This window comes from Gymnoscopelus microlampas (genome assembly GCF_963454915.1).
Source record: "Gymnoscopelus microlampas genome assembly, chromosome: 22".
Classification (NCBI taxonomy): Eukaryota; Metazoa; Chordata; class Actinopteri; order Myctophiformes; family Myctophidae; genus Gymnoscopelus; species Gymnoscopelus microlampas.
In genome coordinates this window covers 6,538,741-6,553,892 of record NC_139959.1, presented here as the reverse complement: position 1 = coordinate 6,553,892, position 15,152 = coordinate 6,538,741, and the positions used below count along the sequence as shown (strand labels likewise).

The window sequence follows — 15,152 nt, the reverse complement described above, 5'->3', positions numbered from 1 at the left end:
CACCTTCACATGTGTCTCCTTCTCTAATAATCAAAAAGTGCTATATATTTCATCTCGCAATGTACTTCCGGATGGTTCGTTTTGCACCTTTCTTTGCCACATCGGTCACGGGAAAGAAATAAGCACTGCCGTGGTCTATGGAAACGAGCCCAAAAGTGCACCCAAAAAAGCCCCAAATCGCTTATAGAAACAGTCAGACCTGGCAACGCAGCCTACGCCAATCATGCGTGAGAGATCTACAAGCTATGGGGCAGAGACGCCACCGTATCTTAGCAACAACTACAGCGCTCACTCTCATTGGTCGTGTCACGCTAAGAGCAGTTCCCAGACAATGGCATCGCAGGCAGAGAGCTTGCTGTAGGCATCACAGCGACGACGGACAGGGCGCTGTGATAGCTGCCATGTCGCTAACGCTAACGCTAACGTGGTTGTCATGCCTGCAGCGGCTGTGCAATCACTTTGTCAACAATGCACGTTCGTGTGGTGAATGTCAATATTGCTGCTCAGTTCGTCCATTGTAGATGGTGTATGTTTGTGTATGTCTTCTGGAGAACTATGTAGCTCCACAGCAACTACAGTAACTAACGTAATGGCAGGACCGCCCCGTGCAACGCATGTTAGCTAGGCTATATTATGGTCATGTAGTAATTTCAGATCATTTCGCTCCGATTAGAGCAGTGCTTATCAACCCTTTCAGGCCGTCCCCCCCCCCCCCCCCAATAAACGTCATTGATCTGGGGACCCCCCCATTTTGTTTGACTCCGTTCCACAAGTAAATATTGTGAAAATAGCATATCTACAAGCTCCCAACGCCTCACATTGAGAGGCTTTGTAAGCTTGTAGATCGGCTATTTTCTACATGATTGCCTCTTTCTTAGATTATTTGACAATGTGGCCAATGTTTTTATAGTATAGTTTGTTGACTACTTTTGTTGCAGAAATGGTCATTTCCTTTACTTTCGTTTTTTTATTGTCTCCGCCAGGCCGAAAGGCATGGCGCAAGACTATGTTTCACCCCCTGTCCGTCCGTCTGTGATAGCTAATCTCTCACATCGTTCACTTGATCGCAGCGAAACTGTGCACACACACTCCCTCGATGCCAATTCAGAACCTCTGCCCTATTTCTTTCACATGGCCCTGTTACAGTGCCACCAGGAGGCCGCTTTTTGCTAAACACATTTTCTCACAGTACTCCTACATATTTTGCCCAAACATCACGCAAATCGGTACACAGTATCTCCACAGTCATTAAAAAAAAACGCTCTTTCAGATTTTTCATATTCCATCCTGATTGGCTAAAATGGCTTCCAAAGTCTGCAGGACTGCTCCGTTTGGACCAAAATGCCTCACATTATGAACACAGCATGCACTTTCCGTGCAACTTTGCACCCACATTCCCACTATGCCGAGGAAGAAATTCCACTTGAGATTTCTCTAATCAGCCTCATGGTGGCGCTATAACAGCCCGATGTGGAGAGTCAGTGAGAGCTGGATAAACAAGGTAAAATGTGTCAAAAGGAGTCTGTACGGCTGTCGATAAATGAACACATGACGTCGGTGGGAGAGGAGATATTGTGTCTTTTGGACAAACAGCAGCGTGGTGCTGATGTTTGTTGTGTGAAGCAGCTTAATGTCAGAGTGTTTGTGTTGGAGCGCCTCAGTGCGGCTGCAGAGTTCATGTGCAACCTCTTCCAGAGAGAGACAGAGACACTAGAAACTCTGCTGGAGAAAAAAACAAAACACTGCTGGGCATTGACTTTCATATGGACATTGATCTACACACAGCAGGTATATCTGCTACACACACAACATCAAACTACACACTACAGGTATGATGCAGCGTTTGCATTCCAGCCAGCATGCCAGCGTACTTCCCATATGGTTTCAAGGTGGGCTAAACCATATGGACCCCATGTCAGCAATGTCAGCGCCATCCACTTCAGTCCCAACTGCGATGCCCATGCAGGCTATAAGTAGCTTCTACCTGGCCCTTAGGTGGGCCCCAACTAGCCATGTTTATGTGGGACCAAGGCGGGTCCTAACTGGGTTTGCCCATGCAGGCTTTAACTGGGTTCTACCTGGGCCCTAGGTGTACCCTAACCAACCAGAGTGCAGTGCCCATCGCGCCAATTGTTGTGACGTTAGGGCTCTCAATACTGCACATTGGTGGAGGAGGAGGGGCCGCAGGGCGACCGCACACATCGCTGAACCAATGGTAGCCCACGGATGTTTCCTCTGGGGATTTACAATCTGCCCCTCTATGCCACATATCATCCGCACTACAGGGTCTTCACTGACCGAGCCACGGCCCCACTGGCCCTCATGACGCTACGCCACTTATATGAGCTGCCAAGTGGCCGCGGGCGCTACGTGGGCGTGGCCGCGGGCTAGACGCGAGCCCCCGCGTAGCGGGGGCGAGCTTCTAGTTTTGACAATGGATAAGAAACATCACTGTCCATGGTCCTGAAATAACAGCACTGATTCAGATTCATGTGAGAGTGCTGTTTATGCAGAGGGAGAAGAGACTGGGATCAAGCTTCATGTCTTCTTCAGTATCATGGTCAGTATCATGTGAGTATCATGCCAGTATCATGGTCAGTATCATGTCAGTATCAGGGTCAGTATCATGGTCAGTAACATGCCAGTATCATGGTCCTGATGAAGATCCCATAGGATCGAAACGTTGAACAAACAGCAATAAAGTGGAGCTGAAATACTAGTGTTGCAGACTATTATTTTGTACAGTATCATGTCAGTATCATGACCTCATGACGCATATATTCTTCCCAAGGACTCAAGTCCATTCTTCGTGTTTTTCGTATTTAGAAAAGGCCACAATCTGTCTCTATTTATCTCTCCTTTATTCAACAACTTGCAACAGTGAGCGACATATTTACCATTCAGTCTTCAGAAGTCTGAGGTGACCTGAAACATTACTCACAAATACATTCTGCAAACAGGAGTTCTGTTTGTTGTGCAGATTTATTTTGTTTAAATTACAAACTCTTGTTCAGTATGATCTGAAGATTTCATATCATCCATAGCCTCTCCTTTCTCTGTACTTGTGCAGTGTTTATGAAACTTGTCAGATAAACCAGTAAACCACAGACTCTTGAAGTCTTATCTTACCATTAATGTGTTCTCAGCAGGCATTATGAATACCAAACTTTCCACAGCCTTTGCATGCATCATCAAAGGTCAGAACCAGTGATTCCTTCCCAGTGAAAGACAAGCAGAACAACATGAATGGATAGATTAATACTCCAAACTTCATGTAAGATTAAGTTAGTGTGTAGGGGCCAGAGCAAATCCCCATTTGATTTATGGTCAATAACTGCGGGACACATTTTACAAGAAGTCCATTTGAGGATTGCATGAAGAATGGCAGCGTGACAGGGCACCAGGGCTTTGCAATAAAGAGAGACAAGAGATTGAAATTGAAATTGAGATAGTACAGAGCACACTGTTCCTCTTAGCTCAGAATGTGCTCATGCGTTAAAAATGAAATATATAAATGGGAAAGTAATGGGGAACTTGTTTCACAGTCAGAGTGTCAATGGAAACTTTTGCCTAACTGTCAGAAACTCCAAACCCCTTTACCCAGGGGAACATTCGAAAGTGTGTATGAGTGCAGATTAAAAAGAAAGTCACTCTCTTTGACACTTGAGACTTGATGAGAGAAATACAACCATGCAGTGTATTTTCTTTTCCTTTTTTTCTGCACAAAAGCAAGCTGTAACACCTTTTAATAGCACCATTGCATCTGTAGTTTCTTCAAGTGAGAAGTAAAACCTTTTTAATGGCAGATAACATTGCCGGACACACCACAGCAGACCTCCAAGTAGTCTATAAATGTCTAATATGTTCCATGATAAATGCCAGGATAGTGAATTGATATTGGAAATTCATTATGTAACAATTACCCTAATTGCATTTGTACAGTGCAGGATGATTAATGGCACTGCACTAATAAAATAACATCCTCTCTTTTATGGTTTTCAGAGTGATTGTAAAGCCGGAAGAACCATTTAGGGGAAGCGCGCTATAAAAATATGTTTTTATACAACGTAAGCTCTATAATAGTTATTTTTACGACAAATATCAAAAGCTTTTTGTATTATAAATATTGCAACTTTGCGACTAGATTACACACAAATGCTCTATGGGAGCGCCGATTCGGGGCGCATACCGTGAAGGTCATGCTTACCATGAAGGCTCAGTGATCGGCCTGGTTTGAATCCAACTCAAGGCCATTTGCTGCATGTCAAGATTAAAACATAAGTGTGAAATACAATCAAAATGAATGAGATAACCACACACTTTAAAACTAGCTAAAATTTGAAAGCAGTTTTGAAGTCTGCTTTTAAAAGAAGACACTGATGTAGCAGACCTTAGTTCAAGAATTCAATAGAGTAGGGTCTATTGTCTACCGTTGTTGTAGATAAATACTGTTTGTGAATATTTGCTGGGACCTCTCTACAGATACTCTGGTAAAAGAGTAGACGTGGACTCCAAAGAATAGTTTATTTTTTGGTTGCCTTTTATAATGGAATTTCACAGCACAGCTGCAGGAGAATGCAGAATAACATTGAATGGAGTGAGTGGCATTTCTGTAAACAGAATGAAACAATCAACAGCACAGCTCTGGAAAATGCAGAATAACATTGGATGGAGTGAGTGGCATTTCTGTTAACAAAATGAAACAATAAAGTATACAATTACTTCAATGAATGTTAATGAATTAACAACATAATTTAGCTGCATCAATATTACAGAATATACAGCATAAAAATGCCCAATAAAATGGCTATAAATCCAGCATGCCAAAGAGAACAGTATTTGAATTCTGCATAATGTAGCATAAAAAACAAACAGTGCAATGTCACTGCTAATGCTAACACACTGCTCAGATGTACACACAATAGACACACTATGGCCTGAACAACGTCATGTACACTACACACATTATCTGCACATCACAAACATGCATGAGTTGTACAACTATTGCAACTTGCTCTTTGCAAACGCTACAGACTTGAGGCACTGTGTATGTCCCTACGTGATTTCATTGCAAACTATTTAGGTCCCAACAGTGCTACCTAAGTGCCTGACTGAGAGTGAACAAATGTGCTGTCCTGAAAAACGCAATTTATAACAACTTTAGTGACCAAAGGTACCATAAGATTTAGATTCTAGATTGAGGGAGGAAACCCTTATCCGACGATCTAAGGGATCTGGTTGGTGCATATTCACTGAGCATGTCAAAAATATAGGAAGCAGCTAAGCCGTTCATAGATTTAAATAAATTAATAATAGGAAGCACTTATAATCGATTATTTGCCTCACTGGGAGCTACTGAAGACTTTTTTGGTTTTCTGATCAAGCTGGAGTTGATTAATCACCTACTTTGACAGTCCAGCAAAAGAGAATTACAATAACTAGACCATACCCGTCGGGGGATATGAGCACCTAAGCGCGCGTCATGGTCCGCTTGTTTCACAGATGGTCCGCTTGTTTCACGGATGTGGCAACACCGGCGCTTTTCGCTTTCACGCACATGATCTGGCAACCCGGGAGGCAGCGAACACAACAACGTTAATTAACAGCTGACATTTGGGGAAAGCGAAAAACGTCTTTGTTTTTCCATCCACATGGTAATGGTCAATTGCTGTGTGCAAATGCAGATCAATTGCTCCAGCCACTGAGGAGAACCGGGCAGAAGAGATTTTGGGGGCACAGACAGACAGACAGACGCACACACAGAGTCACAGAGCTTTGTAGAATTATAGGATGATCTAGTCTACTAGAAATAAAAGCATGAGCCATGTTTTCACTGTCTCAGGAAGCATCTAACTATTGATATGTTCCTTGATAAAATGCAGTCTTGGAGATGTTAGTGGTGTGCTTCTGTAAGTTAAGCTGAGCATCTAAAACCAGAACCAAGTTTTTGACATGTTCACAGGGTTTTACTGACAGGGGCGATAGCAAGGAGACATTGGGTGCCTTAAAGCCTTGGGACCTACAGTACTAAGAGAATCTCTGTCTTGTTAAGATTTAGCTGTAAAACATGTTGGTCATCCAGGCTTTGATATCAGAGATGCATTGGATGAGGTCATTCACCGGACTTTATTATTGTCTATGCTAGTTTTAAGGCCATTAACCACTGTGACCGGGCAGTTCCTGCACTGTATATTTGACACTAAAACCAGACTGATAAACATCAAACAACTTTTGGTGTGACAGTCAGATACATGTAATTGTTTGTGAAACTTTTCTCTCTCTCTCTCTCTCTCTCTCTCTCTCTCTCTCTCTCTCTCTCTCTCTCTCTCTCTCTCTCTCTCTCTCTCTCTCTAAGCCCTTTATGGTTGCTTTCAAGGAACACTTCACTGAACAAAATAATGAGTATACATAATCTCACATCTAGCATCAAGCCACCCACAGGAACACACAACAATCAGTTTGATTGGAGAGTTTCATGACTTTGTCCAATGAATAGTATGTGGTCATACAGTGCACACTATGTGGCTGCTTGCCGTAAATACATCTCAGTGAAATGAGGAGACCATAGAACATATTTGTCAGGCGTGAGCAAGGGGAATAAAGCTTTCTTTCAGTAAACAAGTGATTGCAATACCAACCACACAATGATCTACAAAGCATAAGCAAACATGATTGTGCATCTGCCAAATACATTGGCCAAGCTAAGTAAATGAGACGGAACTGAGATTTCACTGTGTTCTTATGAATGCAGACACCAGTGTGTTAGGACCAGAGTACAACGGATGTCTTTCATCCACACACGCCTTCCTTCGTCAGACATCTTTACACAAGCATCTTTACACGCAGCCGCCACGCACCACCATTGATGACTGGGGTGATCTGTGCTGAGGTGTTGAACAATCAATGACACCTCAACACAATTTGACACAATAGAGGAAGGCAGGTGCTATTATGAAGAAAGTGAAGACGTAAGGGGTTCGTACCCACACAGACAGGGAAAAAACAATGGCTCCTAATTCTGATCATTAATCACCTTTCCACTGAACGCCCTCCAGTGTAAGTGCAGGCCTCTCTGAGGTAATAACAGAACTTGATAGAACGCTCTGCACTGTGGCTGTTCACAAGTGGTTGTCTTGTATCTTCTGTGCCCTTTCTCCAGGGTCTCCTGTGCAGCCATTGAGCGTTTATCTTCCCTGTAGGTGGTTATCGCACAACCGGGCCAGCGAAAGAGCCTATTCTGCTTCATGGCTCCTGCTTCCCTTTAGTTCTGTATTCAGCAGACATTTTTATTTAGTTTGCATGGGCATGAGTCCATTTGACCTCCCGCGTGGGATTAATAAATTAGACCCTCTAAAATCAATGTCCAGTCCGTGACGAAGGCTGTATGTTGAGTGTTTGTGGCTGTGCCAAAAAAATATGCCATCAGCACTGTGTGTGTTTGTCTGTCTGCCTGCCTGCCTGCATGTGTGCGTGCGTGCGTGATGTATGTTTCATTAGCATTTGTCAGTTTTGTCAAAGCACACTCCAGTTTCAACCTGTTCTCTTCAAGTGGCTACTGACTCTCTGTAATCTAATCTAATAGCTCTTGCGGAATCAGAAAATAACAGTGGCATCGTGAAAACCCTGAATTGTCTATTTTGAGAGGGTTGAGTATTTAGAATTTATGTATTACCTCGTCTACTGAGCCAGAGGGGGGCATTGTTTATTGATTGATGAGGGTAAGGGGTTCTTGAAAATGTCTGCTGTTGAAATGACACTCTTTTAAAGCTGTACCACACTACTGTCATTTTTCTAATCCCCCCTCCCCTCTCTCTCTCTCTCTCTCTCTCTCTCTCTCTCTCTCTCTCTCTCTCTCTCTCTCTCTCTCTCTCTCTCCACATTCTCAGATGGAAATGATACAAGAGCCAGATCCTGATGATGAGGGGACAAAAATAAGTGTAAGTTCAGCCCATAAGCAGGGTTAGGGTTCACCTTAATCCTAAACCTACTGTATGTTATAACCCTGACCTAACACAAATAGTCGAATACCTTTTCTATTTTTATTTTTATAAATAGTTTTTAATTGATATAGCTGCATATTTTCATCTGGCACGATTCTAATGTTCAAAAAGAACAAAAGCAAACCTTGAATAATGTATATACTGTAGGTAGCTACATACCTTTTGTAGGTAGTTAAAATTGAGACAATTCACTTGATAATCAACATTCCCTGCAAGAGTTAAATTAACTCTGGATTCTGCTGTGTGTCTGAACTGCCAAGGTGCACCAATCAGGAAACATTTGTCAATGATATCTTTTGTTTCCCCTCTAAATTGTCACGTCAGACCGTAAAGGTGCAAGGCAACGACATTTCCCACAAGCTGCAGCTCTCCAGGGTTGGTAAAAGCGACGAGGGCCTTTATGAGTGCCGGGTGACTCGCGCCAACTACGGAGAGATCGCAGAGTACAAGGCCCAGGCCTGGCTGAAGGTCAATGCCACAGCCTGGCCTCGCCGGCCAGCACCGCCCGCCAAGAAGAGCTCCCCGCTCCACTTGACGGACAAAAAGCCCAGGAAGTCCAACTCTCCTTTTGGACAGGACAGCATGAATTCCGACCAGAGGGTGGAGTCCACTTCCTCCTCCCACACGTCCTCTAAGACGGCTCAACACAACCCAAGCTCAGGTAAGCTCCTGATAGTTGGTGTCAAAACTAGGGATGGATGCTGGTTCTCAGTGCCAATTCGGCCCCGGAGCCATTTGGGATGGTGCCAGACCGGTGCCCGTGTGACGTAGAATTCGGTGCTGCAATACGGCACCTAGACAGAGAACATAGGCCTGAGCTGTGGGCTATGGGATCACAACGACAGGCACCCTCGCTGCATAAAGAGAGAGATGTGCATCACATTTTAATAATGTAAACATGCTTCTTTGATTGATGAATGGCCCAAACTACACAGTTTACCAAGAGGACCCCCCCTCCCCCATCTGACGACGTTGTCAGCTGTCCGTCTGATACAAACTCTGCAGCCGCACTGAGGCGCTCCCCCTCCTCCTCTCACTAACAGACTTTAGTTTTGCTCCTCGGAGCACAGATCCCCGCCAGGCCAGGTTGCCTACAGGGCCACCAATTATAGGGTTCCATCTGTGTCAGTGATTTTGTATGAATTAAAGAGATTGTTATGTTCATGGTTTAGCTTAGACTTTATATAACACACCATTATGCACTTCTCCACCAAAAAAAAAAAGAAATAGTTGGTGAAAAAACATAATACAAATAAATATATTCTAAAAACTCACGGTAATGAGCTCAAACATGTGGTAAAAAAAATAAGCCATTAATGTTATTGACTGGAATTGGATAAAACCCTTAGGATACTCATCCCTATAGTCATAACAGAAAAAGACAGGTTGTCTGCCCAGTTCTTAGTGTCAACAGAATCAAGCATGCATACTATGTATGTGGTGGACTGCAAGTATCTATTGGACTGTTCTGACTTGCAAAAAAAGACGTTGGATTGTGACATGAGGTGAGCGCACTGCAGCATGTATCAACAATTCACTTTCCCAAGGATTAAGGTGGCCACATACAGAGTCCAACCGAAAAATAACAATTGAGTTATGAACGCCAGACCCCACCCACTCAGTAATCGGCCCATGGGCTATAGCTCAATGAATCTTCCTAGCAACATCGCAGCATGTTCTGTCGCTCGAGCCACTGAACCTGTGTACAGTCAGTGCTGGAACAGGTCCTGGATCTACCTCCTACGTGCTGTGACAAATTTGTCTCAGAGGTATGAAGGTTTTTCCATTTCTAGGTGTTAGTACCTCCTGGAGGTCGGCTTGTGACTAGTACCTAATTTCATCAGCCAACCTCCCTTCAAAACGATCTGCTTTCACTGCTGGCAGAATGAAGCCTTGGGCAGCATGCGGAAACTAAAATAAATATATTGATTGACTGATTGACTTCTTTAGTGACATATTTGCATGTACAAAAGTAAAAAAAAAAAGGATGAACACAAGAAAGCTGGAAGGCTTATTTCCATTATTTCCATTGTGGTTTCCTTTCAAAGATGGTTCAATACACAACAGTGATACATATATAAAAGTGATATATCTAGATGATGTTACAATTGGGGCATAGTTATGAATAGGTCCTGCCATCATTCAGCCAGCTTTTGTGTGAAGAATCACGTCCACCTTGAATCATTCAGCCGTCTTTTGTGTGAAGAATCACGCCCACCTTGAATCATTCAGCCGTATTTTGTGTGAAGAATCACGCCCACCTTGAATCATTCAGCCGTCTTTTGTGTGAAGAATCACGCCCACCTTGAATCATTCAGCCGTCTTTTGTGTGAAGAATTACGCCCACCTTGAATCATTCAGCCGTCTTTTGTGTGAAGAATTACGCCCACCTTGAATCATTCAGCCGTCTTTTGTGTGAAGAATCACGCCCACCTTGAATCATTCAGCCGTCTTTTGTGTGAAGAATCACGCCCACCTTGAATCATTCAGCCGTCTTTTGTGTGAAGAATTACGCCCACCTTCTCACCAACGTCTGACCAATCACATGCAGTAGCCAGACTTTCTTTGGCTATAGAACATCTGGTGCAAAGTTTTGAGAGTGCACAAGTTCTGAATGACAATATTTTGTAATTATTGCCTACCCAGCCAAACAGACATCGGAGGTCGGTTGGAAGTAGTGGGCTTTAGACTGAACGTTGAATGTCAAAGATAAATGATGTGATGAAAGGGTCTGCATCACAGGAGTTCCTTCATCCCCTACTGATGGCAATTGAGAGCAATCCACAAGAGCTTAATGAAAAAAGCACATCACTAATATCTCCAAGACACTGGGAGTGTGCGTGCAAAGTTTCACACCGATTAGTCCAGCGGTGTCCGAGATTCTGACTCATGGACAGCGGCGAAAACATAATATCCACCCCCAGCCGTTCCCGGACTGGCGGAGTTAATAAACTAAGGCTGTGTGCACGAAATGAGTGCCAGGGTCCTCTGTTTTTTATTTATTTGTCTGATTACCAAATGAACACAGCACCGCTTCTCCCCGTGCACATCTGCCAATCATTTCCCTGGAGGTCAGTCGGATTCAGACGTGCACAAAGCTGTTTGTGCTCGCAGATAGCCCCGTGCACCCCAAAGCCAAAGACAGAACCAGAGAGATATTACTTGCTGCTGAATAGAGACAAAAAGTTGGATAATCCCCAGGGCTGCAGAATAGATTATGAGGCAGCCAAATTATGCTGACAACTGTGTCGCAGCTAGTGCTCTGCGTGGCCCGCCTTGACACTGATAAATGCCTCCGCCGCGGCTGCCCTCAGCTATTTCCCAAAGCGTCTGAGGGTCGATGGAGTTCCTTTGTCACAGAGAGAGCGTTGAGTTTGAGGCTGATGAACAAAAATGAGCACAACAGGCTCGCTTGAAATTAAAGTGTTTCTTGCTTTTCTGCACCTCTGCATCCGTAAACAAGGAGCGGCTCACTGCTGCTCTGCAGTGCTAAGTCAGCTGCGGTTGCCCCAACCACCACTACCACTGCCATGAACCCTAATTGCATAACCATTTGCCAAGTAAATTACAAAAAAAAAAACGTAATTACCGACATTGATGTAGACAATTCCTACATCCCATTAAGACCTGAGGTCGATTCTACAAATACCTTCTAAATCAGTAGTTCACTTTCCAGATGTTTAAAAATGTTGCAGATGTTGCAGATGTGCAAGCCTGCAGACTGTGGTATATAGGTTCAAAGAGCAGATTGTGTGCATATCCTGTACCTGTATTTAGGCTAGGTGTAGGACATCAAGGCAAGAATCAGAATAGGAGGTTAGGACATCCGCACACTGGTTTAGACCTTCCAAACAATTGTATTAATGGCGCAACGTTTTGACCTTATAAGTCTTCACCAAGCAAATGTTTTACTGACAGACAAAGGGATATATATACAAAAATAACTGGCCAATGACAATGTAGTACCTGGGAGTCAGAAGAAGCACATCAGGAAACTCAATCACTGGGACAAAGTACCTGTCTCTCCATCCCTCAGATGAGTGCTCAATGCCTGGGCAGAAAATAGATAGACAATAACAATAGTAGGTACTGTAAGTATATACCTTGTGAAAAATCAACAATAAAAACATTTTAAAAATCTTGAATAGGGGTTTACAAAAATAGTACAGCATGACAAAACATCCAACATGACATATCTCTGCTGTCCAGCCAGAAACTGCTAACTCCAAAACGCTCATTGTTCAGGAAACGCAAAAACAAAATATACGTTTTTCAGGAAATGAAGAAAACCTTATATTTTTAAAACAAAGCAATACTGCCTCATCAAAGTTGGTATAGTGACTTTATATATTGTCAGATACTTGCATGTGTCATTATATTATCAACACTTTAACCAAATCGCGGGTAAATCAACACTTTACCCAGCGCAAGTGGAGTTAGCAGTTTCAGACGAGCAGAAATCAAGCTGAAGTGGAGTTAGGTGTCCAAACAACAGTAGCTCCACTCGCTGCTGAGGGAGAGGTTTCAAAAGGGTACAAATTCTCAAAAGCTAACAATGGATCTCCAAGCTCACAATGCATCACAACAACGTGTGAATTAATGCCCTGATGCTTCATGCTGCCACTTATTATATAGGCCTACAATAATAAACAGGACTTTAAATATTACAATAACTTCTGCAAAGAGGTAGTAGAATAGCGCGACAGAAATGCTATGAACGCCTTTCTTCTTGTCACATTGCTCTCCTCATTAAACACTTAATAGATTTTAGAAATATAATTACTTGTTTTCATAACATTGGCGTCAGTGCTAAGTTTGATAAACAGGTACACTGCATAGTTTTAACAGACTACGGGGAGCTTGTTTACGTGGTCCTACTCCTCGTTCACTGCGCAACGCGCTCTACTCATGCTGTTGAAAAGCAGCGCTGTGGAGGAGAGGGGGGAGTTGTTTGTTTTTGACGGACAGTTACGGTCTGTGGGCTTGCGAAACAAATCAGTTTGAATAGTATTGTCCCTTTTGTACATCGAGGAAGCTTATGCGCTCCCTATTAAAGTCCAATGTGAACTTAAGATGGCCAATGTCCATTAAATACATTTAAGTAGTTATGAAACTATGTCAATTCCTCCACAAAGATGTCATCAATATATTGTCTATATAGCAGCATTTTAAAACTGTGGGATAGGGCCTTTGGATGTCCTTGTGTGCATAAAGAAAACGTCAAGACGTTCCTCTGTGTCTTCACATGTTCCCTTCCCTGCAGTCAAACAGCTAGCCGTCATTTAGTCAGCTATAGCAGCCAGACAGTTAGTCGTTCAGCTTGTCAGTAACACACAGCCAGTCATTGCTTGGACAGCCGACCAGGCGTGGAGCCAGTTGGCAAGCAGGGTGGCAAGCCAGTCTGTCACAGAGACAGCCCAGTCAGCTGGCCAATCAGAGGGGACCACAGAGGTTCAAGACTCTGTAGAGGCCCTGAGATGCTCCGGGGTTTCACCTTGTTGACTCAGTTGTCTCAATAGTCTGTTATCTCACAGACGTTTTGTGACCTGAAAAGCAGAATTCAAATCAGTTCAGCATCCGTCAAGGCGTCATTACATCCTTATTTTGTTTGCGAAAATCCCCTTTCCAACTAATTCAAAGGCCCTTTGTTTTTCAACCTGATCTCACAGAAAATGTGTAGGTGGAGTAACAAAAACAAATGCACCTTTTCCTCGTTTGTTATTGAACAAATCAAAGGGCTCTGCTCTGTGTATGTGTATGTGTATGTGCGTGTGCGTGTGTGTGCGCGTGTGCATGTGCAAAAAAAAACATCTGTATTGAACAACTTTTTAATAATGATATTGAATGTTCACTAATAATTATTCTGGATGTATATTTTAAGCAACATCTTACATCTCCAGCTCCAGATTCATATTCATTTCACCCCTTTCATTTTGTCAAACCTTAATTTAGTTAGGTAAGCAATACCTTCAGAAGCAACCTAATTAATTGGGTGGTCGAGACTAGAGTGTACAATAATAATGCTTTAGAAGGAAGAATCAATGTTTTCAATTGAGAGGACCTTCAATTAGTTAATGAAAACCTGAGGCAAAGACTCATGACTCAGGACAGTCTGCCATGTCATCAAGGAATGAAAGAACAATATTATACAGATATTGTCAAAATAGTGTAGATCCAATTAATATACATTGTGTGTGAAACACTGCAATGGAAGTGGAGTTTGTCTTTCCAGGCAAATGGGTTGATTTCATCATGATTTTTTTTGCAGGATCTCGTCGTTTATCAACAGGAGTGTCTGAGGGCTCTAGCTGTAGCCCTCACCCAGTGACAGTTGCTATGCTTGCACCTTATGTGTGTGTGTGATGCCACATAGGTTGGGGTTAGGGTTAGGCTTGGACATTTAGAGGTTAGGTTTAGGCATTAGAGAGAGTAATGCTGATTTATTCTTGATTGCACGCTGTTGTTGTGCACCAAAAAATTGCCGATCTACAAGCTCACAACATGTCATGCTTGTGATGCGGTGTGAGCTTGTAGATCTGCTTTTTTTGGCTTTAGGCTTACGGTTAAAAATGGCAATTTAAAAAATGTGTGTGTGTGTGTGTGTGTGTGTGAGAACAAACACAAGTATTTGCATTTTTCACTGTCTGTACCTTCTCTTTACAGGTGCAAGAACATCATTCAACTATGGACTGGCACTTCTTCTCCTGGCTTGTGGTTTGGCAAAGGATGTATTGTTATATTTTCAAGAACTGGCTTGATGTGCCCGTTCCAGATCTCTCTCTCTCTCTCTCTCTCTCTCTCTCTCTCTCTCTCTCTCTCTCTCTCTCTCTCTCTGTTATTTTGCACCGAGTGGACAGCACAGTTGACCCTCACCTCCCAGCTACTTGCACCCAGCAGCACATTCTCATTCGCCGTTGCACACAGCCGTCAGCCCATTGGATTACGTTATTGTACAGATCATTTTCTGAGGAACAGCATTCCTGATGTGGAAAAGAGGACACTGTTGGACGTTGCTCATGGAAGAATGACCATGTCTCAATCTCCCCTGTTGTGCCATGTGTTCATTGCGTATAAGTGAGAGTCCTGACGACATGAATTGGTATTATAAGTGATATGAGATATAATCCCTGAAAGTCAACAGCCACTAATGTA

The 15,152-nt window shown here is 43.1% G+C and overlaps 1 protein-coding gene across 1 annotated transcript in view; it reads left to right on the top strand.

Annotated features, from left to right (window-relative positions):
• Positions 1-15,152, top strand: part of LOC311039096 (V-set and transmembrane domain-containing protein 2A-like) — a gene marked incomplete at both ends in the record, with an annotated part of 224,887 nt that overhangs the window by 29,485 nt on the left and 180,250 nt on the right. Inside the window, 2 exons of the mRNA XM_084048737.1 lie at positions 7,887-7,937; positions 8,325-8,661. Coding sequence (XP_083904863.1) covers positions 7,887-7,937; positions 8,325-8,661 — 388 coding nt within the window. The remainder of the gene's footprint in view (positions 1-7,886; positions 7,938-8,324; positions 8,662-15,152) is intronic.